Source organism: Pan troglodytes, chromosome 2 (genome assembly GCF_028858775.2).
Source record: "Pan troglodytes isolate AG18354 chromosome 2, NHGRI_mPanTro3-v2.0_pri, whole genome shotgun sequence".
In the NCBI taxonomy this organism is placed as follows: domain Eukaryota; kingdom Metazoa; phylum Chordata; class Mammalia; order Primates; family Hominidae; genus Pan; species Pan troglodytes.
This window is the reverse complement of record NC_086015.1, coordinates 49,609,624-49,634,853: the sequence shown is the minus strand read 5'-3', so window position 1 is coordinate 49,634,853 and position 25,230 is coordinate 49,609,624. Positions and strand designations below refer to the sequence as shown.

At 50.1% G+C, this 25,230-nt stretch overlaps 1 protein-coding gene across 2 annotated transcripts in view; it reads right to left on the bottom strand.

The window, feature by feature from the left end:
• The window catches only part of LIMD1 (LIM domain containing 1), an 85,419-nt gene extending 61,151 nt beyond the window's left edge, over window positions 1–24,268 (bottom strand). For both annotated transcript variants that reach the window (XR_001713292.4, XM_001147894.8), the window contains exon 1: window positions 22,095–24,268. Coding sequence is in view for 1 of the 2 variants with exons in the window: in XM_001147894.8 (XP_001147894.4) it covers window positions 22,095–23,502 (1,408 nt within the window). In the remaining variant the exon portion in view is untranslated. The remainder of the gene's footprint in view (window positions 1–22,094) is intronic.
• Between the last annotated feature and the right edge of the window lie 962 nt (window positions 24,269–25,230).

Genomic DNA, 25,230 nt, shown 5'->3' with positions numbered 1-25,230 from the left:
CCTTCCATCTGGCCTGGAAATTCTCTGATCTCTCAAATAAGGCTCAGTTGTACTCCTTACTCCCTTCAGGTCTCAGCTTAATTTAGGGTTGCCAGATAAAATATAGGATGCCCAGCAAAATGTGCTTTTTTTGGGGGGGGCGGGGGGTTGGTTATTATTATTAATTTTTTTAGATGGAGTTTCACTCTGTTGCCCAGGCTGGAGTATAGTGGTGCAATCTCAGCTCACCACAACCTCCGCTTCCCAGGTTCAAGCGATTCTCCTGCTTCAGTCTCCCGAGTAGCTGGGATTACAGGTGCCCATCACCACGCCCGGCTAATTTTTATATTTTTAGTAGAGATGGGGTTTTACCATGTTGGCCAGGCTGGTCTCAGACTCCTGACCTCAGGTGATCTGCCCGTCTTGGCCTCCCAAAGTGCTGGGATTACAGGCGTGATCCACCGTGCCCAGCCTTAAAACGTGAATTTAAGCATAGCAACAAATAATTTTTAGTGACTGTCCCATGCAAATTCGAATATCAGATAAACAAGTATTTTTAGTGTAAGTACCATCACATGGTACATATTTATACTGAAAATTATTTGTTGTTTATCTGACATTCAAATGTATTTTTATTTGTTAAATCTGGCAATCTAAACTCAAGTATAAAGAAGAGCTCACAGCTGGGCACAGTGGCTCACGTCTATAATCCCAGAACTTTAGGAGGCTGAAGCAGGAGGACTGCTTGAGCCCAGGAGTTCAAGACCAGCCTGGGCTATAGTAAGACTCTGTCTCTACAAGAAAAAAAAAATAATAGATAAATAAAGAAGAGCTAGCATTTATTATACGCACAACTGGTAATCAGTTTAGATAAGACAAGCAACAAAAACATTTTATGATTTCCAAAACCATTACCTCATTGTCCTTTTCTAGAGAGTATAGTTTTTTAAAAAACATTTTTAGTGATGCATACATAAGAAAAGCCCAAATATTGTTAAGTTTACAACGCAATAATTTTTCACAAAATAAGCACTCCTGGTAAACAGCAAGCAGATCAGGAATCACAACATCACTAGCCCCAGAATTCGGGTCCACTCTTGCTGAACCTAAGGACCACCCTGCAGTCCTGGTGGGTCCCAGCGGCAAGACCTTCCTCCCCACGTCCACAGCCTCCCTCCTGCAGTGGAACTGTAAACAGTGGGTTTTGGTGTAAGCACTGGGTTCAGATCTGACCTCAGGCATCGTTGTGGCTTCTTCACCCACCAAATGGGCTGTGACAATAAATGTATCTCACAGGGTAGCGGTGAGGATTAAGTGAGATCATGTAAGCTCTTACCTCTGCTCCTGGCACAGAGGTGCCCCATAAAAGTTCATTTCCTTCCCTCCCTTTCTAGGAAAGGTGTTTTCTTCCAGGCCTTAGCACAGTGAATTCATTAAAAGATAAAACCACTCTCCTCACAGACACCCACATTCCACACACTGCACTTCACAAAACCTCCTGAGTTCTTCCTCAGGCCTCCCAGACTCTCCGGACTGAGCTCTCTCCTTCCCTGCCCCATGCCCCTCCCCACTCCTCCACTGGGTAATGACCACACTGTATTGGAACTGTCCCCACAGGACAGCAGGGCCCTTGAGGACTCAGCCACCCTTTTGACCTGAGCAGGTGCCAAGCTCACAGCAGGCACTCAATAAACATCTACCAAGTGAGTGAAGGAATGAATGAATGACGCACGCAATCTGACCTTAGCTTCTCTCCTTCTCACAGCTCCCTGCTCCCATCTCCCCACTCAGCACGCTTTCAACTGCCCTCCTGCCTCCCTCCAACCACGGAAAACACAAACTCCAGCAGGCGGCTGAGTGTGTCCATGTGGGGCAGAGATGACTGGAGTGGCAAGAAGGGCTCAGAGGTCAGTGACCTCAGGCAGTGAGGTGCCCCACCACACGGAACCAGAAGGGAACCAGAATGAAAATCCTTTCATTTTTCCAGAAAAAATAAAATCCCGAATTCTCCTCAGAAGTAACACAGAGTGGATTTTAGAGATGCTCTGAATCTGCATTTACCAAAGAGGAGGAAGGCTGTACCAGAGAAGGAAAAGAGGCAAAGTGAAAACTGTTGGTAGAGCCTATTAAAGCTGAGGGGAGGTTTTGTATTCTCTCCAATTTCCCCACCGACAGCCCTTCCCGTCCTCCCGCTCCCCAGCAAGTCAGAAGCAGAAGGCTTGGTTGCTGCCAGCCAGGCAAGGGACAGCCTCCAGCAGAGTCCACCCACCCACAGTTGTCTCCTTAGAACAAACAAAGTTTCACAAGCACACTTTGTTCAGTTCTGCAGCTTACCAGGTGAGTGACCTTGTGGCTCTCTGCTTTAGTTTTCCCATCTTCAAAACAGGAGAGAAAATTGGCGGGCACTTTGCAGGGCTGCTGGGAGGAGGAGAAATGGAGCAGGTAGACACCTGGCACAACTGTGCTTGACATGCAGTCATGAGCCTGGTGTGGGAGGAATGGGTAGGGCACTGGGCAGGGTTCATGTGATAAAATGGAGAGTTTAACATCGGTTCTGTGCCTGCCTGGGAGTGTAACGCAGGGCAAACCATCAGGGCCCTTTCTTAGAAAAGACAAAAACATTGCTTTTTAAGACTATCTTGGACTGGTGCAGTGGCTCACACCTGTAATCCCAGCACTTTGGGAGGCCGAGGTGAGTAGATCACCTGAGGTCAGGAGTTTGAGACCAGCCTGGCCAACATGGTGAAACCCCATCTCTACTAAAAATACAAATAATAATAAAATAAATTAGCCAGGTGTGGTGGCACACACCTGTAGTCCCAGCTACTAGGGAGGCCGAGGCAGGAGAACTGCTTGAACCTGAGAGGCAGAGGCTGCAGTGAGCTGAGATGGTGCCACTGCACTCCAGTCTGGGCGACAGAGCTAGACTCTGTCTCAAAAAAAAAAAAAAAAAAATAGGCCAGGCACGGTGGCTCACACCTGTAATCCCAGCACTTTGGGAAGCCAAGGCGGGTGGATCACGAGGTCAGGAGTTCGAGACCAGCCTAGCCAACATGGTGAAACCCCGTCTCTACTAAAAATACAAAAATTAGCTGGGCATGGTGGCGCACACCTGTAACCTCAGCTTGAATCACTTGAGCCCGGGAGACAGAGGCTGCAGTGAGCCAAGATTGCGCCACCACACTCCAGCCTGGGAGACAAAGCAAGATTCCGTCTCAAAAAAAAAAAAAAAAAAGACTTTCTCATATCAAATCTAATGTAAGTGAGCTATCTGCAATGCACACACAGGCATGATTTGCTTGTGAATCTTGAAGAACCAACACATCTTTCAGGGAGGGGCCTGAACAACTACCTTGTGCAGTGGAAAGAAACTGGAATAGTGATGGGCTCACAGCCAGGAGGGGACCCGGGTGCAGCACACAGCAGGGACTCAGGGTGGGGAAGGCAGGACCTCCAAGGCTACTTTCAGGACTTTGGCTCCAATTCTGTGGGTGAGGAAGAAGGGGTCGGGGGCACTGAAGGATTCTTTCCAAGCCCAGGAGGGATGTGACCCGGTTTTGTTTTTACAGGATCCATCTGCCTGCTAAGTAGGTCAGGTCTTTGGGAAGGCTGCTGGCTGGAGAAGAAAAACCTTCTAACAATCTCAACTCATTGACACTTGTCCAGCTGTCCCTCGAGAGAGTGAGACAGCAAGGAACAGAGGTTTGTCAGGAAGATGCTGGCAAGAGATCCCTGTTGGGGGCAGGAGGAAGGGGGCCCAGTTCTCAATTCTGATTCCAAAATTACTCATATCAAAATAGAACCCAGCCATCCCTGCGAAAAATAAAGGCAGAAACTGGGGTGACACAAGTCTCCCAGAAAGTTTCTTAAACCAGAGGGAAGCAGCATTGCCAACAAGTAGCAGAAAGGGAAAATGTTTCATATGCTGGCTTCTGAACTCTATTTTTAATCCCTAGAGGCCCCTGAAGGCTGGCTGAAGATGCCGCCCCAAAATATGCCACTTTGACATAGGATTATATCAAACTAAAGACACTTGAAAAACAGCAGATGCAAGAAGGGCATTTTCATCTTCAGGAGACGAAAACTCCCATGTAAAAGGTGCCCCCTCCCTATGGACATACAGTGTGGAATGACAGACATTGGAGGCTTAGAAGGGAAGGGGAAGAGGGTGGGCGGGGAGTGAGGGATGAGAAATTACTTTTTTTTTTTTTTTTTGAGACAAGTTGTCAACCTACCCAGGTTGGAGTACACAGGCGTGACTATGGATCACTGCAGCCTCAACTTCCCAGTCTCAGGCAGTCCTCCCACCTCAGCCTCCAAAGTAGCTGGAACCACAGGCACGCACCACCTTGCCCGGCTAATTTTTCGTATTTTTAGTAGAGATGGGGTTTTGCCATGTTGCCCAGGCAGCCTCAACTTCCCAGGCTCAAGATATCCCCACTCCCCTCAGCCTCCCAAAGTGCTGGGACTACTGCCCAGCCAGAAATTACTTAGTGGGAACAATTTACACTGTTCAGTTGATGGTTAGGGAACAATTTACACTGTTCAGTTGATGGTTAGGGAACAATTTACACTGTTCAGTTGATGGTTAGGGAACAATTTACACTGTTCAGTTGATGGTTAGGGAACAATTTACACTGTTCAGTTGATGGTTACACTAAAACCCAGATTTCACCAGTAGGCAATAGATCCATGTAACAAAAGTGCACTTCTCCCCCCTAAATCCATACAAATAAAATACAAAATAAAATAAAAGGTGCCCTCCCTGTACCATGAGAAAACAAACACTCTTCAATGGAGAGTAACAGCAGAGAAAATTCTGTACAAACAGACCTTGTTAAAATAAGGCTTACTTTCCTTTAGCCTCCCCACATAATTTGGTTACTTTCCCACAAATGCCTCTCTTTGTTCAACCTCATATAAACACATGTATGTTTTGCCACTGCTTTGGGTCTTCATTTGTTTATGAGGGCTCCCGTGTCACACAGAACTTTTATTAAATGTGTATGCTCTTCTATTTACCTATGTCAATTTAGTTTTCAGACCCCACCAGGACCCCAAGAGAGAAGAGGGGAAGTTCTGACTCCCCGACATCCTCTATTGGCCCAACTTTCACTAAAGTCCCCAAATCTACAACAAAGTTAATTTTAGTTCACTCAAATTCTTTAAAATTAAATATCTATGTGTAAAAGAAAAAAAGTCTATCCTAACAGTGATTATCCCTAGAGTAGGATGATGGGTGACCTTTCCAATTTTTTTCTATACTTTCTGACTTTTCTACAGTTAGCTGTGTTTAAGGTTTAAAAAATGGCAAAAAAAAAAAAAAAAAAAAAAAAAACACCCAGGAATTTATTTTTTATTTTATTATTATTATCAGTTTTTTTGAGACAGGGCCTCATTCTGTTGCCCAGGCTGGAATGCAGTGGTGTGATCATGGCTCATTGCAGCTTTGACCTCCTGGGCTCATATGATCCTCCCACCTCAGCCTCCCCGGTACCTGGAACTATAGGCACACACCACCACGCCCAGTTAATTTTTGTATTTTTCGTAGAGACAAAGTTTCACCATGTTGCCCAGGCTGGTCTTGAATCTCTAAGCTCAAGCAATCCCCCTGCCTCAGCTCCCAAAGTGCTGGGATTACAAAGTGCGTGAGCCACAGCACCCGGGCAGAGGATTTCCTTTTTTTTTTTTTTTTTAACTACAGGTGCCCGCCACCACGCCCGGCTAATTTTTTATATTTGTTGTAGAGGCTGGGTTTCACCATGTTAGCCAGGATGGTCTTGATCTCCTGACCTCGTGATCCATCCGCCTCGGCCTCCCAAAGTGCTGGGATGACAGGCATGAGCCACTGTGCCCAGCCTAAAAGGATTTCTGTACTAGAGAAAACTGGTAAAAGCAAAAACAAAAAAATGTTTTTTAAATCAAACTCTTAAGAGAGCAAAGAAGCAAAGTAAAATAGTGATGGGCTCACAGCCCATCACTATCAAGAAAGGAATAAAATATCTTGTGAAGATAATATTTTAACAGAGGAAATTGGGAGGGTATCAGCCAAGCGTTGCCAGCTCAGAGAACAGGTGGCTTAGAAAGCAACAAGTAAAGCAGGGCCCCCAAGAAATTCTAAAAACAGCTGGAGAATCAGAGGAACTTTCACACTGCTGTGGGAATGCTAAGTGGCACGGCCACTTTGGAAAAGTTTTTGGCAGTTGCTAAAAAAGTTATACATACACCTACTCCATGATCCAGCAATTCTACTCCTAGGTATTTACCCAAGAGAAACGAAAGCCTGTGTCTATACAAAGACTTGTACATATAAGGTGCAGTGGCTCATGCCTATAATTCCAGCACTTTAGGAGGCCAAGGCAGGAGAATCACTTGAAGCCAGGAGTTCAAAACCAACCTGGACAACATAGCGAGATCCCATATTTACAAAAGAAAAAAACAAACAAAAAAAACCCCCAAAGTCTTACACAAAAACAATCCTAACAGACTTATTCATAATAGCCAAAAATGAAAAAAAAAAAAAAAACCTCAACAGGGAAATGGAAAAACAAAACTTGTGGTGTATCCATACAATGTAATATTACTCAGCAGTAAAACAAAAGCACAATTGATAATGCAAAAAGCCCAATTGATAATGCAACAGCATAGCTGAATTTCACAGATATTATCTGAGTGAAATAAGCTGGACAAAGGAGTACTATAGTTGATTCTCATTATTTGGCAAGAATACTGAATCAGTCAATACTGAACCACTGCTTCTGGCAGAAATACAGGGTTAGGTTTCTGAAAACTTCTGACCACAACACTTTCATCAACTGATTAATATATGACCTTGTTTTATGTGTGTTTCTATTTAGAGACACCTTCCTTAGTATATGTTGTTGATTCATTAACATCGAACCCTCAGCCAACAGCCCTGTAGCTCGTGCCTGAACAAAGCTTCTCTCATACATATTCTCGTTGTAAAGCACATCACAGCCCTCTTGCTCTTAGGAACACTAGAAAGCACTCCAGCACTGTGCCTGGGGGCCATTTGAAACAGCAAAATCATCAACAAAAACCACAAAAATGCAAAAACCATGGCACTAAATAGACCATGAAAAGGACACCTGTTTACTGTATGACCTGAAACAAGAAGGCGGAGCGTTGCCTTGTTCAACTTCAGCTGGGAAGATAGGCGTCAGGGGACTCAAACTTTTCAGCACTCTGTTATATCTGTGAATGATCACAAAAGAACTGTGAGTATTAATTTTGGGGTTACAAATAAATTTTAGCAAGTAAGCTGATTCACAAATACAGAATCTGTGGATAATGAAGATCAACTGTATATAAATACTATATGAATCCATTTATATTACATCTTAGAATGGGCAAAACTAATAAATGATTTTAAAAAATCAGAATTGTAGTTGCCTGGAGGTGAGCACTAACTGGAAAGAAGCATGAGGGAACTTTCTGGGGATGGAACTATTCTATATCTTGATAGGAATGTGGGTCACACAGGTGCATGCATCTGTCAAAACTCACTGAACTACACATTTCTCTGTATGCAAATACAGCATTTTGAAAACAATTCCTAGACACTCCTCCTATCAAGAAGTGAGAGTGTGGAAAGGCTTGTGAATGCTTAAAGTAATAGAGCACAGCAGAATGACACTAAATGACTTCCAGGCATTGAGCCTGACCCCAAGTATCCAATGCAGACATCAAATAGCCTGCAAAAGGCCTGGCACAGTGGCTCACACCTGTTATCCTAGCACTTTGGGAGGCCGAGGTGGGAGGATCACTTGAGCCCAGGAGTTCAAGACCGGCCTGGGCAAGACAGCGAGACCCTGCCTCTACAAAAATTAACAAATTAGCCAGGCATGGTTGTGCACACCTGTGTTCCCAGTTATTTGGGGGGCTGGGATGGGAGGCTTGCTTGAGCCCAGGAAGCCAAGGCTACAGTGACCTAAGATGGTGCCACTGAACTCTAACCTGGGTACAGAGTGAGAATTTGTCTTTAAAGAGAGAGAGAGAGAAAGAGAGAGAGAGTGTGCCTGCAAACCATGACAGAGCTGGGCAGAAGCCATGCTAGCTTCCTCAACAACACCTCCTTTCTTTCTCCCTGCCCTCCTCACCGCCTCCCACCAACTTCACTTCCTCTGCTCTCTGGCTATAAATTTGGGCAGAGATGCCTCTCCCCACACCTCACACACCCACCGTCAGGCATGGGCAACCCAGAGAGGTGGCAGCTGTGTGCTACGGGTAGAGGAGGGGCTGCCAGCTCCAGTCCATTCATGGCTTCTAACTGACCTCTGAGGCTGGCCAACAAAGAGCCTCTGTGTAAGTCCCTGCCACCTGCAAGCAAAGCCTCAGTGATGTCAGGACAAGCCTCAGACAAACAGGCCTTTGCAAGCTGCCTGGAAAGCCACCTCCCAGCCTGCCCCTGCATTGGCCACAGGCTTATTGGGAGGCCCATACCCAGGAAAGGGCTCCATAGCCTACACAGAGGGACAGGACACAGGCATCCCAGTAGCCTGTGGCCCCTGATGAGCCAAATCCCAAACAGCCTTCCTCCCACCTCTTGGGACAGGAAACACCATCGTTCACTTCTCTACCTCCCTCAAGGGGATGGGCCATCTCTTTGGGCTTTCTGCCTGTACTTGCTAAACTGAGTGTATTTTTTAAGGCGCTGGAAAATTGGCTCAGCTGCAATGACCACCTGCTCCATCAAGCCCTGTGCACACAGCAGCTTTGGACCCCAGAGCCCCCCTGCTTCAAGTGGGAACGGATTCGTTCTAAGGCTGCGTGGGAGCAGCCTGCCATCCCTTGCATCAGGCATTTGGCCTCAGTGGGCTCACTTGGTGGTTGGCAATCACGAAATCAGCCTCCCTTGAACAAATGATGATCTTTTTGTTTAAGCATTTGTGGTTCTGAACAAATCGATTGGGCTTGGCTTTCAGATGGGACAAGGTAAAGACGCTTCCATGCTTTTGAGAAAATGACAAAGCAAGAGAATGTATACAGCAAACCACCATGTGTTACAGCCTGTTCTAAGTGCTTTGTAAGGCACAGCCCTGCCCAGCAGAAAAATATGCAAGCCACGTGCGATTTTACATTTTCCAGTACCCATACTTAGGAAGTAAAAATAGGTGAAACTAATTTTAATGTTTTACTTAGGCCAATATATCCAAAAGTCTCATTTCAACATAGAATCAATATGAAAAATATTAATAAGCCACTCTTTTCTCCATACCAAGTCTTCAAAATCCAGATGTGCTTCAAAAGCACATCTCAGTTCAGAAAAGCCACCTTTTGAAGTACTTCGCAGTTGCACGTGGCCAGTCTCCCGTACTGGACAACTTAGATCAGATACTAGCTAATTCAGTCCTCACAACCATATGCACATTTTACTGATGGGGAAACTGAGGTACAGGGCTGCTGAACAACCTGCCCAAGGTCTCACAGCTGTTGGCAGAGCTGGGGGGTGGCAGATCCAAAGCCCACGTGCTTATTAGGCTTTTCATTCCCACCAACAGCTCCTCAAATCAAAGCCACCATGCATGCCTGCCAGCATGTCTCCCTGCTCCCTGCCAAACCTGCGCAGGCCTTTGGTGAGCTGGTCCCTGGAACTCTATAAGTTTCTATCCAGATAAAGCATGTATCCCAACCCTTTCTGGCCCCTCTAGTCCTCAGCTACCAAAGGCATCTCCTACCCACATGAGAGCGCTCATCTGAGTAACTCTGGTCAGGGTGAGGGATGTGGACAGCAGCCCAGTGCCCCTGCCTCCCTACCACGTCAGTGTAGGGTATGGATTGATGCCAGAATGTGTGTCCCAGCTAAAGGCACTGACACTCAGGAGGAAGTCAGGGAGTATCTGCTCCCCACATCTGGCCAGAGTGTACACATATTCATTCGAGAAGTCTTTTTTTTTCTTGAGACAGAGCCTTGCTTTGTTGCCCAGGCTGGAGTGCAGTGGCACAATCTCGGCTCACTCGCCTCCTGGGTTCAAGTGATTCTTCTACCTCAGCCTCCCGAGTAGCTGGGATTACAGGCGCGCGCCACCATGCCTAGCTAATTTTTGTAGTTTTAGTAGAGATGGGGTTTCACCATGTTGGTCAGGCTGGTCTCGATCTCCTGACCTTGTGATCTGCCCACCTCGGCCTCCCAAAGTGCTGGGATTACAGGCATGGGCCACCGCACCCAGCCTCATTCAGTAAGTTTCCATTGGGTACCTGCTGTGTGCCAGGCAGTGCCTTGGGCCCTGGGGATACAACAGTGAACAAAACAGACAAAAACCCCACTACCAAGGAGCTCAGATACAGCAGGAGAAACTAAGCAATACCTGTTTGTGACAAAAGGAAGCCCTAGTAGTCCTAATTCAGTCTCTTGCACATAGTAGGTACTCAATAATAGCTGCTGAATGAATGAGTTATCCTGGCTTGGAACTACTTTTTCTGGATGTGGTAATGCAAAGATAGGTCTGGGGCAGGGGTAAGTGAGGGCTGTGGAACCCCGCAGGAGAGCCAGTGACCCACTTGGGGTTCATGCCCACAACTCCAGCTTCAGGAATCTGGAGCTCCACCCACCAAGGAAACCAAGGAGCCATTCAGAGCCAGGCGCGGTGGCACATGCCTGTATCCCAGCTACCTGGGAGGCTGAGGCAAGAGGACTGCTTGAGCCCAAGAGCTTGAGGCTGTAGTGTACTATGATCACACCTATGAATTAAAAAAAAAAAAAGAAGAGAACATCATGAGGCTCCCCCAGGTTATATGCTGACCGACTGAAATTCCCTTAACCGCAAAATGTAGTCAAGTCTCAAGTTTACCACAAGGGACAGGGCTTCTCCAAGTTTACTGAATCTGGAGGTCCAGCACTTCTAACATTCAACTTCCATTCCGTGCTTGGCCCTCCTCCCACAAGCAACGTCACCCAAGTCCTCACCAGATAAGCTCTCCCTTCAAAACTCTAACAGGTAATCAAGGTCTGGTGAAAATTGGCACAGCTACTACCAGGCACAAGTTATGGAGAAAATACCTATGTAGCATCCACTGTTTCTTAGCCACTACTGCTGAGCAAACAGTAGCACTGTCACCAAAATATTTCCCTTTTTTATTCTGATTGGGTAATATTATAAATACATACCATGATTCATTCATTCAACAAATATCTCATGAGTAACTTCTACAGACCAGGTCTTTCGGTTTCTATTTTGAACCTTATCACTAATTCAGTGTTTGGTTTTATTTCTTCATTCTCCTTCTTTTTTTTTTTTTTTTTGATACTGAGTCTCGCTCTGTTGCCCAGGCTGGAGTGCAATGACACAATCTTGGCTCACTGCAACCTCCGCCTCCCAGGTTCAAGCGATTCTCCTGCCTCAGCCTCCCGAGTAGCTGGGACTACAGGCATGCGCCACCACACCCAGCTAATTTTTGTATTTTTAGTACAGACAGGGTTTTACTGTGTTAGCCAGGCTGGTCTCAAACTCTTGACCTCAAGTGATCCGCCCGCCTCGGCCTCCAAAAGTGTTGGGATTATAGGTGTGAGCCACGTGCCCAGCGTCATTCTCCTTACTTCTTAGAGACAGGGCCTCACTTGCTTCTAAACAAACTTTGTCATTGTACACGTTTTTCACACCCTCCCCAACTCAGGCTTCTTCACTCCGTCAGTGGGCTTCTCTGCAAGCAAATGAGGGAAAGCTTCCAAGTTCAACCAATGTACATGCCTGCGATGCCCCCGCCCATACACACAAGGTGTCCAAAGCAAGTTCTCCCTAAACCACTGTCACCCTCAGAGCCAAGAGTCTTCTCCCAGCCAACAACCCTGAATCTAAAACTGGCTCTGAGGCTCAAAGCAAGGGAAAGGACACAGGATTATAAGCAGCACAGGACCTCCAGTCTCCATAATATGAAGAAACTGAGCACAGAAAAGTGAAGCAGAAAAGTCAAGCTTACAGCCAGAAAGCAGCACAATCAGGCCTGCAATGCAATCCTTGCTGCCCGCATTTAATGTAAAGATAACTGTCAGCAAATGCCCTGGAACCTAGCCATGGCCAGCAGCTGAGCTGCCCCCAATTCCATTTCTTTCTAAATTTACTACCTCACTGCATCATCAGGAAGGAATGCAAACTGAGGTAGCAGGAGGGGAGGGAACAGGCGACATTTTGGCAGATGCAAAACCTCAGGGCCAGCCCTGACCATCACGCGAGCAAACGTGGCCATAACTTGGTTCCACCCTGCTGAAAGGAAATCCATCAACTCGGCTGACAGGGAGGTGCAGGGGAACAGGGAAGCCGCTGTTATTGTCCGAAGGGGTTTCGGGCACAAAAAGCAAATCTGCTCCTGCTTTACCACCTGAAATGGCCGTCACATGCTGGCCAGCTCGGGCCTGCTGGAATATGTGCTCACCCCCTGACTTGGAGCCTGCCTGCTAAGAGGGGTGCCTTATCCACTAGGTCCTCTAAGTACCTCAGTCACTATCCTTCCAGAACTAGCTGCAGGGAGGACTCATGCTAAATGCAAACTCCCTCCCTGGAATGACAGACAGCATCATGGCAGGCTTCCAGAACTTTTTGTGTGCTACAAAACATGTTTGTGGGGAGGGAGGTAGAGACCCCTGAGATGCTCCCCACCAGCTTTCAGTAACCGGGAGTAACCCATCCTCACTCCCCAGGGACACAGCGACAGTCACACAACAAGAAAGATGAGGAAGGAACTTGGCCAAGTTTAAACTCATGGCTCTCAAAACTTAAAAATAACCTGGCTGTGGATCCCAAGAACTCCCTTTGAAACACTCAAGCAGAAAGTCTCCTGCCTTCCAGTGTGACCCTGAGACCCTGTGTCCAGCTGGTTTCCCTGTAAGGGGAAAAATGGAAAACAAAAACTGGAGTGGATATAAATATTCGCTGGCAAGTGCTACCCTGCGTTGCCACGCCTTGGAAATTTCGGTGACCTGTTTTGTTTTAGGACAAGGTTTCTGTTCAGTTTGCTGGATGGACTCTAAGGACAGTGTCATCCAAAATTTGGTTATAGGCCAGGCATGGTGGCTCACACCTGTAATCCCAGCACTTTGAGAGGCCAAGGCGGGTGGATCACTTGAGGTCAGGAGTTCGAGACCTGCCTGGCCAGCATGGTGAAACCCCGTCTCCACTAAAAATACAGAAATTAGCCGGCCAAGGTGGAGTGTGCCTGTAATCCCAGGTACTTGGGAAGCTGAGGCACGAGAATTGCTTGAAACTGGGAAGCAAGGTTGCAGTGAGCTGAGATATTGCCACTGCACTCCAGCCTGGGCAACAGAGCGAGACTCTGCCTCAAAAACAAAAGACAAAACAAAACAAAATTTGGTTCAAGCACCTCTGCACACAGCCTGGGGTTGCTCCTGACCCCTAGACAAGGCATCTTGCTCACATGCCCAAGGGAAGTATGGGCTGGCATGCCCCTACTTATGCCTGCAGCACTTGGGGATGTCACACGAGCACCCCTGAGGACATGGTCCACTTGCCCTAACCCACACCTCTTCAGAGGAACACAAGGCAGCCCATGTGCCTCCGAGCCTCTGGGGCTCTGTCCACTGCCCTGCAGGGAGGCACTTGTGCAGGCACAGGCTCCTGGACAGAAGAGAAAGCTGGAGACAGCCTCTCGTTGCAAGAGTGGGACCCAACTCCTCCAGTCAGCTCAGGCATGCCTCCACACTCTGCCTTCTTTGCTGCTCCTGGAATGGCCCTGGCTCCACCAGAGTACAAAAAGACCTCAGCCTTGACCTACCCTAGCCACAGTAGCCCCTGAAGTTTCTTCTTTGTTAGAAAGGAGAAACTTCCAAGAGCTAAGAGGCATCACAACACAGTGGTCAAAATCTCCAACTCAGCAGCCAGACTCAGCAAAGATACTTCATAAAAGTACTAGGCGGGCCACTTAACTTCTGTGTAGCTCAGTTTCTCCATCTGTGAAATGGGGTTAATAAAGTAGGGTTGTTGGGAGGATTGAACCACTGACCACACAGGAGTCACCGCTGTTACAGGGCGAGCTTCCAGCCCAGGAGGACATACAGTGGAGGTGGCCCTGGGCAGACGGCACCAACTCCTTGCTGTCTCCAGCCCAAGCTTCACCCAGGTCAGCCACACGATCTCCATTCATCCATCCCCAAACATGCCATAATGTGTTTTTACATTTTCCAAGTTTTTAAAAGTTACATCAAATCCCATGTTTGTTTAAAAGCCCATTTTTGCTATCAGAAATCAGACAGCTGATCCTTGGACACTGGTGGTGACTGTACAGGGGCACAAGGAGCGTCCTGGGTGATGGTCATGTTCTGCCTTGATCTGGGTGTTGGCTACACAGATGGGTTCACTTTGTGAACATCTATGATATGTGTACATCGTACATCAATAAAAGGTTAAGAATACATGTCTTCCTGACTTAGGAAGATTGCCTGGTCCATTAAAAAAATGCATGGGCTGGGCACAGTGGCTCACGACTGTAATCCCAGCACTTTGGGAGGCTGAGGTGGGAGATCACTTGAAGCTGGGAGTTCAAAACCAGCCTAAGCAATATGGTGAGACTCTGCCTCAATTTTTTAAAAGAATGCACAGAGACTGCCCAATGTCTAAAGGACTGGGCATCCCCATATCCCAGGGTGTGCATCTGCAGGGCCAGAGAGATTGGAGTCTTGAATGTCACTGACAAATGTTACCAGCAGAATCAGAAATTTACTTCCATGTCAATGGAAACCTGGATTCAGCTGGTTCAAATTATGGCACATCTCCAAAAGGCATTCTGGTGGCACTCCCCACGTCATCATATCTAGTCATGCCAGTCACTCAGACAGAGGCACACAGCTGTTGAGCTTCTGTCACTTTCTTCCACTTCAGCAGTTGGTTTGGGTTTAATGAAATGCCTGATATGGGAGGAGGCTGGTTAGCCAGTGCCTCTGGGGAACACAGACAGACCTCTGTTCTGGAATTCTGGAGGGGCTGCTTTATTACAAGACTAGCCCATGTTGTTTCCTTTTATGTGAAAAATGCTCGATTTTTTAATCTAGGCTGGAATTAAGCACCATATTTCAAGCATCTATTGCTAATAAAGTCTGATAAACAGTAATTAAAAAGTCATGAAGGGCCAGGTGCAGTGGCTCACGCCTGTAATCCCAGCACTTTGGGAGACCAAGGCAGGCAGATCACCTGAGGTCAGGAGCTCAAGACCAGCCTGGCCAACATGGCGAAACCCTGTCTCTACTGAAAATACAAAAATTAGCCGGGCATGGTGGTGCGCGCCTGTAATCCCAGCTATCCAGGAGGCTGAGGCAGGAGAATCGCTTGAACCCGGGGAGGCGGTGGCCGCAGTGAGCCAAGATCGCACCACTGCACTCCAGCCTGGGTGACGGAGTGAGACTCCGTCTCAATTTAAATAAATAAATAAAAAAAAAAGTCATGAAAACGAGGAGCAGCTCAGTGTGCAACAGACTGTCAGATGGAAGGGCATCTGCAGTCATGTAGACATGCAGATAGGGCATCTGTAGTCATGCAAATAGGACATGTAGGTACACAGATAGGACATCCACATGTTCCTTGCTTGGACTGCTCGTTTAACCCTGTGCATTGCCAGGAAAGTAAAATCAAGTAAGACAGGCTCCCTGGCCCCGGTCAGGGCAGGGCCATTCTCAGGAGGAGTCACACCTGCTTTCAGGCTCCCAGGCTAAGGGGGGTCTGCCACTGCAGTTTTCTGGGTTAGGATACTGCTGAAAGGACATCCACCAAAGACAGAAAAACCAAACACAATGCCAACCTTTCCTTTCTCCATGCTGGTGAGGAGCAGGCCTGTCCATCCACTTCCTGGGTACAGGAGACCCTGGAACCTGCTTATTCTTGCCTTTCCCACCCCTCTGGTCCTAACAGCGAGCAGAATGTGGCTCTCTCCTGGTTAGCTTTAGCTGTGACAGATCCCCAGGCCCACCCACAGCAGGGAGGGTGAGCACAGGGGCTTCAGGTCCAGGGGACACAAAAGTCCACAGCCCAGGCCGGGCGCAGCGGCTCACGCCTATAATCCCAGCACTTTGGGAGGCCAAGGAGGGTGGATCACAAGGTCAGGAGATCGAGACCATCCTGGCTAACACAGTGAAACCCCGTCTCTACTAAAAATACAAAAAATTAGCCGGGCGTGGTAGCGGGCGCCTGTAGTCCCAGCTACTCGGGAGGCTGAGGCAGGAGAATGGCGTGAACCCGGGAGGCGGAGCTTGCAGTGAGCCGAGATCGCGCCACTGCACTCCAGCCTGGGCGACAGAGCGAGACTCCGTCTCAAAAAAAAAAAAAAAAAAAAAAATTAGCTGGGCGTGGTGGCGGGCGCCTGCAGTCCCAGTTACCCAGGAGGCTGAGGCAGGAGAATGGCTTGAACCCGGGAGGCGGAGCTTGCAGTAAGCCAAGATCGCGCCACTGCACTCCATCCTGGGCGACAGAGCGAGACTCTGTCTCAAAAAAAAAAAAAAAAAAAGTCCACAGCCTGAAATATGGGGGAAGAAGGCATGGAAAACGCAAGGAGCCCACAAAAGCTCCCTACAGTACGTGGGTGGAGAATGAATCTGGAGGGGCACTAGAAGGCATCCACTCAGACGTGAGAGACCACCTAGTCCCACCATGCAAGTGGTCAGAGCAGAAGCAAAATCCCGACTGGTATGGGAGCACCACTACTTGTACCCATATGGTCTTGAGCAAGTCACTTAACCTCTCTGGCCTCGGTTTCTCAACTGTAAACAGAGAATGGTGCCTATATCAAAACTAAGTGTGCAGGTTAAATGCCAACAAGGCCCACAAAGCACTGAACTCCAGTGCCCGGCACACCACTGGCACTTGACACACGGTAGCTACTACTAGAACCATAATGCCCAAGTCACCCGCTCCTACCTGCCCCCAGGAAGGGGGCACTGTGGGGATGCTGCAAAGGCCCTTCGATGAAGGCGAGGACAGGGGAGGGCACAGCTGCTGGGGTGCGGCAGGCAGGTTGCCCTCCTGTCAGCCCCTGAAGAGACTATCCCAGCTGCACAGAGCTGCCTCGCCCAAAGTCACCATCTTCCTGGGCAGCCCACAGCCAACAGCTGATCCATGAGGGAATGTGAAGGCCAGGCCATGTCAGGCCAACTAGGATGACCCTAAAGGACTTTTCCAGCTCCCAGGCTCCCTGCGGGGTCAGGTCCCAGCAGCTCAGCTCTCCTCTACCCACTCCTGATTCCTTCTCCATCTTCCACAGGTGGGGACCCCAAAAGCACCTTTTAATAAGCCCTTGTATGGTCAACTCTGTCTCAGTCAGCTTCCCAGGAAACCCAGCCTATGACAAGTGGTTTATTTGTGGGGTTTTTTGTTTTTGTTTTTGTTTTGAGACAGGGTCTCGCTCTGTCACCCAGGCTGGAGTGCAGTGGCATGATCATGTCTCACTGCAGCCTCAGCCTCCTGGGCTCAAGCAATCTTCCCACCTCAGCCTCCCAAGTAGCTGGGACTACAGGTGTGCACCACCATGCCTGGCTAATTTTTGTGTTTTTTGTAGAGATGGGGTCTCACTATGTTGCCCAGGCTGGTCTTAAACTCCTGGGCTCAAGCAATTCTCCTGCCTCAGTCTCTTGAGTCGCTGGGATCACAGGTGTGAGCCACCACACCCGGCTTGTGTCCTTTTTCCTTAGAAAGGGAGAAGAGGACCAGTGTGAGGAAGACAGGTGGATCACATGGAGGAGACAGTGGGGCACAACTAACAAAGGCACGGTGCCCTCTGCACCCCACCTCTGCAGTGTCAGCAGTGGTGCTAAAACAGAAGCCACACTGCACTAGGTGGTGTAGGCCAGGAGCAACGCCTAGAAGACCAAAAACCCAACAACATGGACAGACAGACACAAAGAGGCAATGGGGGCGGGGGGTGGGGAGGGTGGCTGGAGGAGGAAGTAGGCCCAGCAGAGTAGGGAAAGAGACACGCCTCTGTAGGATCCTATTTTACTAAACCCACAAAGACCAGCCATGGAAAGTGCCAGGAGAGTTCCCGTGCCAAGTTAATCAGTAACTGGAAACTGGGCATCTTGAGACTCTAAGGGCTTACAAAGGTGGCAACGGGGATTCACAAGCTCTTCTCACAAAGTCAAATGCCCAAAGGGACACCTTCAGTTCAACCTAGGAAGGGGCCCAAGCTAACCCAAACATCTACTTTGCTTTGCTTTTGGCCTGAGTGACATCACCTCTCATGGGGAGTTGTGTCACTCTGACTCTCACTGCCAAGCGCCCTGCACCATTAAACATTCTTCTGTTTGGAAGTAGAATCTAACCATTATTTAACAAATGTAGCGTGTTGGGTAGACAAAATCTTTCAAGTAATACCAGATGTAGGGGAGGGAAAAGTATCTGTGGCGGGGAGCCCCTCAGCTGTCCAGCCTCCTTAGGCTACCGACAAGGGAGGAGTGGTCTGGAGGAGCATGTGGTCTCTTCATGGTCCCCACACAGGGCCAGGCAAAGACTGCCAATCTTCAGGCCGAAAGACTTCCTCCTCTGCCCCAAGGTAGGTCGCAGAAGAGCAGATGGAAGCTCTGCCACCAAAGCAGGTGTGGAGCAAACCCTCTCCTACATAGCTCGCAGCTCAGCCCTGGCATGAGCTCTGCAGGAAGCAACCAAGCCACACCTAAAGGACACAAACCACGCAGCCCCACAGTCCCACTCCTGGGAGCTCATCTTGCAGCTACGCCTGCCCCTTGTAGATGGGTACATTCCAAAGGCCCATCAGTGAGGGCTGCTTAGGTGACCTTAGGTGACCTGGGCACATTGCACAGCAGCCACGTATAGCCAGCTGAACACATGCTGATGTAGAGCCACTGCCAAGACGCTGTACAGTGGAACAGCATGCCACCACTGGGGCTGGCAGAAACACACACATGCTTATTACACCCAGAACACTTGACTAGACAGACCAGGGAAAGAGGCTCGATTTTCACTGTGCGTGCTTGCTTATCTGTGAAGTTTATACAAAAAATGAATAAAATACACGATTCCGTTTCTAAATGAAATTCCAGAATAGGTAAATGCCATAGGGACAGAATGCACATTGGTTGTTGCCAGGAGCTGGGAGGGGAGAGGGGGAAACAGGGAGCAATTGCTTTATGGGTATGGGGTTTCCTTTTGGGTTGACGAAAACATTTTGGAACTGGACGGAGGTGTTCATTGTACAACGTTGTGAATGTATTAATATTAAACACCACTGAATTGTTCACTTCAAAATGGTTAATTTTACATTATGTGAATTTCATCTCAATTAAAAAAAAAACATAAAAATAAATAAATAAAATAGGCTTCCAAATCTCTGCTTGGGAGACTGTTTGGCAATGCTGGTTAGACACATGGGCCCTGAGGCTGAACTGAACTGTCAGGTTCAAGTCCCAGCAGTACCCAATATGACCTGTGACACCGCCAGTAAGTAATTTAATCTCCCTGAGCTTCCGTTTTCTCATCAGTAAAATGGGCATAATGGCAGAACCAGCTTCCGAGGATGCTGTGACCAGTCAATTCAATAGTCAGCATCAAGTGTTCAGTACAGGGCCCAGCACAGACCAGGCCTACAGGGACTCTGTGCTTGCTGTCTGCTCTGCCAAGAACACCATTTCCCTGGGAAAACACATGGTCCAGTCTCCTGCCTGCCTTTGTTCAAATGCATCTTCTAGGTGGGACATTCCCTGATCACCCAATTTAAAACTGGAAATCTCTCTGCCACCCCCAGCCCCAGGGCTCCATTCCCTTTCTCTACCTTGATTCTCTCCCTAGTACTTGCTTATTTACTTCATTCACTCCCTGCCTCCTTCTACTACATTGTCTGCTCCAGGGAGGCAGAGGTTCCTGTCTGTCCTGTTCACTATGTATCCCCAAGACCTGGAATAGAGCATGGCCTCAAGATAGGTGCTCAATAAATTTTAATATATGCTGAATGGATGAGTAGCGTCAGCTAATACCGTTGCTCTGATGCACAGCATAAACTTGCATCTCAAGATAAAACTGCTGTTTGTGTTGTCCAATGAGCTTGAAATTTACAACTAAACAAAAGTTTAAATTAAAAGACCCACAGTATTTCCAGCTAACTATTACTCCCAAATGTGGGAATGTGCTGAGGAGAAAAGATAGTTCACAGTAAGATGGTGCCATGTGCTTTAAAAAATAAACCAGTAGGCCGGGCACAGTGGCTCACACCTGTAATCCCAGCACTTTGGGAGGCTGAGGCAGGAAGACCACTTGAGCCCAGAAGAACAGCCTGGGCAACCTAGAGAGAACCCCCCCACCTCCATGTCCCCTTCCTCCCTGCTTCCTCTTAAGTAGTCCTAGCTACTCAGGAGGCTGAGGTAGGAAGATGCCTTGAGTCCGGGAGGTCTAGGCTGCACTGCACTCCAGCCTGGGCAACAAGGCAAGACTTTGTCTCAAAATAAATAAATAAATAAACAAATAAATTAATTAATTAAAATAAATTTAAAAAAAGTAAGCCGTAAACAGCTACCCTGACCTCAGCCTGCTGAGTATGGGGTGAGAACTGGCTCCCACAAGGTTCTCATGAGAAGCAAAACACAATGCTACCGTAAGCTGCACACATCCAGCAGCCCAGTGCCTCAGACCCTGGTCCCTCAAAGGACCTTGGGACACTTGCTCGTCCACGGAGAATAAGCGTAGACTGACAGCAGTAAGCCAGCTGTCTTCCTCTCCCAGGGCCTTCCCTGTCCCTGCCCTCCACTAGGCAGAGCTGCTACCCCAGCAGGACTCAGGCTATGGGGAACACGGGGGTCAATTATCCAAAGTTAAAAACTGAAAAAGAAAAACCCCTCCGATTCTCTGCGAATAGGCTGTCTTTCTAGTTACCTCTCTTTTGTGACAACTAATCATTACTCAACACAAAGATACAACTACCACTAAACCTCGTGCAAAGAAAAAAAGTTGAAGCTAGCAGTCTCCAAGAGTTTGTGGTTTTAAAAAAGAGAATAAAACAAAACATGCAAGTTTGAGTAAAACCAGGAAGACACATTTTCCATCATAGTTTGTGCCACGGCTGTGGTGCAACCTGGCTGTTGGCTGTTACCTGGGTGTAGGCTGGGTTAGGAGGCACATGGTGCGGCAGGGCTCAAATCTCACCACACAGCAGGATCACGGCTGGCTGGGTCCCATCCCACAGTTTCTGATTCAGTAGGTCTTGGGTGGGGCCCAAGAATTTCCATTTCTAATCAGTTTCCAGGCAAAGGGATGCTGCTGATCCAGGGACTACACTTAAGAACCACTGCTCTGGCCAGGCGCGGTGGCTCACGCCTGTAATCCCAGCACTTCGGGAGGCCAAGGCGGGCGGATCACGAGGTCAGGAGATTGAGAACATCCTGGCTAGCACAGTGAAACCCTGTCTCTACTTAAAAAAAAAAAATTAGCCAGGTGTGGTGGCACGTGCCTGTAGTCCCAGCTACTCAAGAGGCTGAGGCAGAATTGCTTGAACCCGGGAGGCGGAGGTTGCAGTGAGCCGAGATTGTGCCACTGCACTCTAGCCTGGGCTACAGAACGAGACTCCATCTCAAAAAAAAAAAAAAAAAAAAAGATCCACTGCTCTACAAGTCTTTCATGGTAGTGTTTGACCTGCCTCAACTGCACATAAGTACCCATCTACACACAGACACACACACATGGCAGTCAAGAGCCCCTGCCTCAATCACTGGTCCCTCAAACAGCCAGATCAACCAGATCTGCCCAACCAACTACAGACTGAACGCTCAGTGGTACCTGCCCCTGAGAAAGCTGGTCCCACTCAAGTCCTATATGAGCCTGTCACTGCAAGAGGCTCTAAAGTCACACCCAAAACCCTTGAAATCCAAAGTCACAGCATTTCTCTTTTCTGAGAGCAGTCATGAGCAATCCCACCCTGCTGCACCCTTCACACATGGGTAACCCCAGCTGCAAGGTCCGCTTTCTGCCCCAGGATGCTTTCAAGTTTCTGAATCAGAAAAAGCAGCTGAAAGAGGAAGCCCAAAACAAAAAAATAAAAAAACAGGCCACTCAAAGAGAGGTAACTACAGCCCACAGCATCCCTGGTAGGGGGCATGTTCCCCGATCTCAAGAACCCCATCGCCCCACCATAGGCAACTCCACCAGCCTCTCACTCACCAAAGTAATCAGCCTTCGGGTGAGCATCCATCTCTCGCTCCAGACGTTGGGTGAGGGCTTCTAATTTCAACTCAGCAGCAGAGGGTCTCAGCTCAGGACCTGGGACGAGGGGCTGGCAGGGCAGCCTTACCCTAGGGGAGCTGGGGCTGTCCAGGAGCACAGATCCCAGGCTACCATCAGAAGACCAGCCCAGGGGACCCTCTTTACAAGATAACTCAGGCAGGGTGGACATCACTGGATGGACAAGACTGGTGGGGCTGAGCTTGGGACCAGTGCCAAGTTCTGTGCAGCCAGGCTTCGGCCCCAGCCCAGGGACCGCACCCTGCTGTGAACCGTCCAGGCCAGCTGGCGAGGATGACGGGGCAGAACTGGAAAGGTAAGATTTGGGCCCATCCTGGAACCAGGGTTGGGGGTCCACATTGGGTTTGGACATCACACCTGAAACCTCACCCCCCAGCCCTGAGTTTGATCTTGGAAGACCTCCTTGCCTGGGGCAGCTCAGGGCCAAGGGTGCTGACACAGAAGGGGTCCTGGGCTGAACAGGCCCCAGAGCTGGTGCTCCGTTCTCCAAGTTTGGGGAAGGCAGGCCAGGGCTCACCCGCTGGGAGGAGGCAGTGGACCAAAGGCCTGTTGGCTTCTCGCTGCTGCGGCCACCAATGCCACTATTCTGACCACCGAGGCTACCCTCAGAAGACCTGCTGGAGCTCAGGGAGAGCTGTCGGTGATTTAGGGGATGGTCCCCGCAGGGTTTGGGCAGTGGTGGGTCACTCCCCGGGGAGCTAGGCCACCCACTCCCTACACTCAGGCCGATGTTGGGGGACACTCCTGGTTTGTCACCCCACTTTGGGCTTGCCAAGGAGAGGTTGTCATAATAGTCTCCATGAGTGAGGCAGGAAGGATCCTCGCAGGGGCCTGGCGGGGGGAAAGCAGACATCTCAGAAGTCGCCAGGCTCTCCCTGGAACCACAGTCCTGGCTGCCATGCCTCGTGCCATGCAGGTATGGCCTGGATCTCTGCTCCTGCGGTGGGTACGGGGGCTGCCCAGCAGCGAGGGTAGTGACTGCCCCAGGTGCCCCTGTCGAGGCAGCAAGAGGAGGCTTGGCAGCACCATCCACAGTCAGCTTGCTGCCCACAACTTCCCGACGGGCCTGTGGGCCCAGGCGGCCCCCTCCATTGACAGGGCCTCTGCTCCCCCTGGGCAGAGTCTCCTCCTGCAGGAGCTGCTGCTGCTGCTGCTGGAGGTGGATTTTGGCCATCTTGGTGGCGAACACCCTGCGAGTTTCCTCAAACTCGGGGTTGTTGCCTGCACCCTTGTCCACTCGGAAGAGCCCATCCTTAGAGGCCTCATACATGTTCAGGTCCTCGATGAATTTACTGGCCTCCAGGCCCAGGTCGTCATACTTATCCATGCTGCAGACAGGTGTCCGGGCCTAGCCCAGGTGCCGTGTGTGTGTGTGTGTGTGTGTGTGTGTGTGTGTGTGTGTGTGTGTGTGTTGAGGGCAGCGGGGAGATGCTGGCGAAGGGTCGGGGCTCAAGTTCGGCCCAGTACAAGTAAAGACTTCCACCTGCCTAGCGTGAAGGGCATGACCCCAGGATTTAAGAGTCCAGCCGAAGTTGAGACCTCAACGCCAGCTGGACCAAGTTTGCTTCCAACTCCCTTTCCCCTGGAGACGTCCTTGTTGGGGTAGCTGGTGGCACTTCGCTGCCCCGGGCCTGCTCAGCGGAGTTCTTTTCTCCTCTTCAAATTATAAAAGGAAAAAGAAAACAGCAAAAAAGTAAAATCACATCCTCCTTAGGCAACCAAACACGGAAACTCACAGCAAGGCAGCAGCCGACTGGGCCAGGTGAAGCTGAATCGGCCGGGAGGGCGCCGAGGCCGCGAGTCGGGCCGGAGCAAAGGCGCGGCGGCTGAGGCGCAGGTCCGTTCCAGGCGCTGGGTCCTCCGCTGCTTTCCCAGAGCTGCGATCCCGGCCGGCGCCTGGCGGGAGCGCCGTCCGGGACGCACGGGCGGCCGAGCAGCGGCAGGAACTTCACGGCAGCTGGGGCTGGCGGCCCATTGTCCGATGGCGGCGGCGGATCGGCGCGCGCGGGCCGGAGGGCGGCGGGACGCGGAAGTGAGTGCGCCAGGCGCAGTCCCTGCTGCTCGCTCGCCGGCTCTGCACGTCCCGAGCCCGCGCCGGGGCGGAGGGGGCGGCCGAGGGGCGGGGACGGCGCGCGGGCGGGCGCCCAGGGGCGGGCCTGCACCCGGCAGCGTGGCTGGGCCTCCTGCCCCCAGGCCTGGCTGGAGAACACCGAGGGGTGCCCCACAAGTGCGTCCCACGCTCTAGCACTGGGACTGCACGGGACTTCGCCGCCGCCACTGCCGCCCCCTGCGAGTCCTGGACCGAATTGGGTGCTCCGACCTCCCTTCCAGCCTCGGGTCCTCAGCCCGGCCCCGCCCCTAGCAGCGCTGGGCGGGGTCCTCCGCTCGGAGACGGGCGGCCTGGGTAGCCTGCATGGGCCCAACACAGGCGCTGGGAGTTTGCGAGGACTTTCGAGGACGCCGCTCCTCGCTCCACTGCCTCAGTTTCCCCGGTGGAAAGCCAGCCCTTTGTGCCTCTCGGGGCCGGCACTGTCCAGGCTGTGCCCGCCGCCCGGCTTGCCCGAGGTGCACTATTGGAGAGGCGCACGGGCGTGTCACCCATGGCTGGCCCACCGTCCTCTTTGACAGGTCGGGAGACTGAGGCAGAGAGGGGGAAATGCCCAACATGCCAACGTAACCAGCAAAGCGTAGATGGGAGCCCGGGCCCTCTGAGAGAGCGGAAAAGAAGAAAGTCTCGTTGTGCCTGCGCGCATTTCACGTCCTCAGTGCAGCAGTAAAAGCACGTGCCCTAGTAGGCTCGTTATTCGTAGAGGGACCCATCTGCAAGTGGATCCGCGCGGCTGCAGGGACACCAGGCCTGACTCCTTGGCGCCCCCGCATGGCCCGGGACTCCCTATACCAGTTCCCAGGCGATCCTGGAGAGGTTTCATTTCCCACACTACAGCCATCGTGATCCTAAGGCAAATACTAGAACAGACACTTCTCTACCTAAATCCTCAGTGCTTACCCCAGAATTAAATTGAAATCGGCCTCTTGCCGCAGCCTTCCGGGCCAG